The 4,442-nt window shown below is 39.9% G+C and overlaps 1 protein-coding gene across 1 annotated transcript in view; it reads right to left on the reverse strand.

The window, feature by feature from the left end:
* The window catches only part of LOC123503554 (CD63 antigen-like), a 3,956-nt gene extending 943 nt beyond the window's left edge, over nt 1-3,013 (reverse strand). The window contains exons 1-5 of the mRNA XM_045253414.1: nt 2,811-3,013; nt 2,434-2,622; nt 1,985-2,161; nt 1,487-1,726; nt 1-1,137 (exon numbers count right to left, since the gene is read on the reverse strand). The exon at nt 1-1,137 is cut by the window's left edge and continues 943 nt beyond it. Coding sequence (XP_045109349.1) covers nt 1,075-1,137; nt 1,487-1,726; nt 1,985-2,161; nt 2,434-2,622; nt 2,811-2,861 — 720 coding nt within the window. The 5' untranslated portion in view covers nt 2,862-3,013 and the 3' untranslated portion in view covers nt 1-1,074. The remainder of the gene's footprint in view (nt 1,138-1,486; nt 1,727-1,984; nt 2,162-2,433; nt 2,623-2,810) is intronic.
* Nucleotides 3,014-4,442: the final 1,429 nt, after the last annotated feature.

The raw sequence follows: 4,442 nt of genomic DNA on the forward strand, positions 1-4,442 counted from the left end.
GTCCTAAGGGTGGTAGGAGCAGGAGTAATAAGCACGAAAGGTGAGTGAAGCCACATTGGTGATATGAGACGATAAGGCAAAAAAAAGTACGATAAGGAGAGAAACGAGAAAGTGAAGTGGAGGAGAGTGAGGGAGATAAGAGAAGAGAACAGTCGTAGGCGGGAAGGAACGCAGAAGCGAAGACTAAGTGGTATCAGTAATAATGTATACGTAGTCACAGTGAGAACATGAACATATGAGAGAGAGAGAGAGAGAGAGAGAGAGAGAGAGAGAGAGAGAGAGAGAGAGAGAGAGAGAGAGAGAGAGAGAGAGAGAGAGAGAGAGAGATCAAAGTAGTAAAAGTAGCAGCAGTAGCAGTATTAGTAGAAGAAGAAATAGCAGTAGTAATATTAGCAGCAGCAACAACAACAGCAACAACCATAACAACAGGAGAAATATTAGCAGTAGTTGTAGTTGTAATAGTAGAGTAGTAGTGTTAGGAGTAGTAGTAGTAGTAGTAGTAGTAGTAGTAGTAGTACGGAGAGTAATGATAATGATAATAATAAGGATAATGATAACATCAATAATAATAGTAATGATAATGGCAGCAACAACAACCAACAAGTTATAATATGAATAAGCTACAAGACCAATGAAGAAATATCGTTCACCACCGATAATCTATCGCCTATTTTCTGTGTAGACTCAGCGTAGCTTCCTCATTGTCTTGATGTGCACGCCGTGTGTCCATGATGTTGCACCACTTATTTTTTCTTGTAAGAAGGGCACTTGCCAAGGACATCAAAAAAGGGCAAAAAAAAAAAATGCCTCAAAATAACGATCGTTTAATATTTGTGTCTTGAAAATTCCTCTTGAATAAGTTCAGGTCATACGAAGGAGAAAATACAGAATATAGGAAATACCAGAGTTCACCAGAAAAGGGAACGAATAATTAAGAATTATGTTAACTCTTGCATTAGAGAAATGGACAGAATAAGGATAAGGGAAACTAGAAAGTCTTGTGCAGCGTGGCAGCCAGATTGAATATGAATGAAAAATTAATTTCGAATTATCACGGTCTTGTGCATTCATTCTTTAGATGTGCTCGTATCTCCTCGAGTCTTTAGCGATGATGCATGCCCAGGCAATGCTCAGAGCCTGTAGAGGGAAGAGGAAAAAAATATGTAATAATGTACAGTACATAGAGATTAACCCCCACCGCACACATACACACGTTAGATTATTGGCACATAAAAAGTAACGTGTCAGCTTAGAAATTCATCATATAAAACAGTACTTAATATAAAAATGAATATAACATAATACATGATAAAACACAAAGTACAAATAACGAAATATAAAACAGTACTGCATGATACCCTATGTCCAATCAAATCAAATAACATCCCTAAACACACACACACACACACACACACACACACACACACACACACACACACACACACACACACACACACACACACACACACACACACACACATCTCACCTGGAAGCAAGCAAGAGCAAAGGTGAGGATACCGAGCGTCAGACAAATGGCATCGAAAGCATTCACGACGAAGGAGAGGCAACCGGTCGTGTACACCAGGTCCTCCACGTCAGGGTCTTGCAATAAGTCCTCCCCACAACCCACCGTCTGGTTTCTACAGCAGCCGTCAGCCACGTTAGTGTTGTTGCCGAAGGTGAAGTTAGCCCAGTCAGTGTAGCTGATGATGCCGCAGCAATGCATCTACAGAGGCGGGGAAAAAATAATGGTTTCATATTTTTTACCTGTACATACAACAATAGCTGAACAAGTATCATGCATTAACTTGCTGATTCATATCGTTGTTTTAGGCACTTATTCACTGACTACGTTAACAGAGAGAGAGAGAGAGAGAGAGAGAGAGAGAGAGAGAGAGAGAGAGAGAGAGAGAGAGAGAGAGAGAGAGAGAGAACGACCTGAGTTTCAATTTTTCTCCAGATCCGACAACCTTCCGTCACTCACCGTCTGCTGGAAAATGTCAAGGTCGTGGGTGATGTATTCCTTGTCCTCTTCACCGTATTCATTGAACACGTTGGTCATGCCACGCACGAGGAAGCTAGACGTGTTGGCCGTGAAGACGAGCATCGTTATGCCGGCTGTCATTGTTACAATGAGTATCACCGTGATCACTACCGCGTACTGGAAGGGAGGAGAAATGTATAAAGATGAGCAAGAGAACCAACTTGTTATTTTGTACTTTAGAGCAACTTATAATATTCCCACCTGCTGAATTTAAACAGAATTAATACACTTTGTTGTGTTGTAACTCGTTTAAAAGCACACATAGAAAATTAAAATGAATTCATTTGTTACATTTCGTTTGAGTCTCAAAAGGGTTACATACGACAATAATCTGTCTTATTCATACTTTCTTTCAATCTTTATTTCCTGAAATATTTTGGTCAACTTACTAATTTGAGGAGAACTGGATGCTCTTTGATGGCGCCGAGGCAACCCAACACCCCTAGACATGTCAGGAATATGCCTGACAGTAGGATGATCAGGGGTACTGAGTAAAATAGGTTGGAAAGCAGCACCCCGTAGATGGTGTTTTGGTGGAGAATGGCTGCCGACACTCCGATCACGCACAGCCCAAAGGCCTGGCGAGAAGCGGAGGATTATTTGGTAAAAACATTGTACAGTTGGATATAAGTGCTGAAGATGAGGCATTGACCATGAACATGAAGCTTCACAAAATGTTCATGAATCCTCTTGGAAGTATGCATTGTATTCGAGTTGAGTTTGCGTCAATACTGCTGATATTCCGCATCTCGTACGACTCACTTACCAGTACGAAGAAATTGATTGTGAGAAGACCATACTTGCTGACGCAGCCCATGTTGACGGTTTGGGTGTCTTCTTTTTTTTTTTTTTCTTAGGGAAAGCTTTCACAATAAGGCACGTTCTCTACTTAGGATGCGAGCAAGGTACAGTACACAAGGATACTGCGTCTTCTTTATGGCACAGGATTAGTGTCTCCAACGCGAGGAACGGCGAGGAAAAAGATAAAGAACTGATTGTCTTATCTGTAATGTTGCCACAAGCGTCTAACTTAATATAACTAACTATTATTGTTATTATTGTTATTATTATTTTTATTATTATTATTATTATTATTATTATTATTATTATTATTATTATTATTATTATACTACTACTACTACTACTACTACTACTACTACTACTACTACTACTACTACTACTACTACTACTACTACTACTACTACTATTGTTATGAGAAATATGACTATAACTACATTGTTCTGAATGTCAATAGTAAACGGTTATCCTCGTTTATAGTACACTACTACCACGTTCACCGACTAACACGTGTTGTAATTGCATACTTGATGAAGTTGCCACATTTCTCTCCTCTTTCAAGATCGATAGTGACAAACCCTAAAGGTCATTAGTTGTGTGTCTTCGCCATTCACTAGACAAGCGGCGAAAGAAGCCACTGGCACACTACAGATGAAACAACGCTGTCGCCGAACAAATGTGGCTCGTGAATAGTGTAATATTGTCCATGTTTTCATGAAATGCATAAAATCTCAACTTGATAACGAAATGAGGCATTATGGATCCTTCTGACATTTTTCTCCATAAATTTGGAACTTACTTTTTCCAAGGACTTCGTTGTCCCTTACCTGGAGAGCATCTTTCACATGGGACAGTACACAGTCACAACACACAGCTAAACAATACTGGGAAACACCGGAGCTTCGGGGGTAATTTTTATCTATCTGTGTGTGCGCGTTTCTCTCTCTCTCTCTCTCTCTCTCTCTCTCTCTCTCTCTCTCTCTCTCTCTCTCTCAGTAAATTCATCTCCTTGGCTCTGGGAAACCGCATCAGTATAATTTTCCTATCCTTTGAAAATAGTCTTAGTAATACGCAGTGCTTTGAGACAGTGTTAGTAATAGTGTTTTTAGAAAGTGTCAGCAATGGTATTATGAAGCAGTGTTAATAATGATGACACAGTATTTTATAATGGAATTGGTCTTAATGTATGAAATCTTTTCTTTCCGCAGGTGAGTGGCAGCAACCATCGTGACGGAGCATCATTTAGACAGCTGTTGACTATGAACACCGGCATGGGGAAGTAAAGTGGGCGTGTATTGCCTTGCCATTTCACTCTCTCAGTCTTTTATGGCTTAGTTCTCTTATACATTGCTATTTATTTTTTTTATCTTATGTGCTTTAATGCATTGCAGTGTGTGTGTGTGTGTGTGTGTGTGTGTGTGTGTGTGTGTGTGCGTGCGTGCGTGCGTGCGTGTGTGTGTGTGTGTGTGTGTGTGTGTGTGTTCAAGCTAAACACAAAACAATCTTCTACCAAGGACTCTGTATATTAGCTAAACTATATGTGAATAAAAGCTGTGTGAGTGGATCAATTGGATCTTTTCTTCAGTATTATAGCTGAATG

The sequence above is a fragment of the Portunus trituberculatus genome, chromosome 14 (assembly GCF_017591435.1).
Source record: "Portunus trituberculatus isolate SZX2019 chromosome 14, ASM1759143v1, whole genome shotgun sequence".
NCBI lineage: Eukaryota > Metazoa > Arthropoda > Malacostraca > Decapoda > Portunidae > Portunus > Portunus trituberculatus.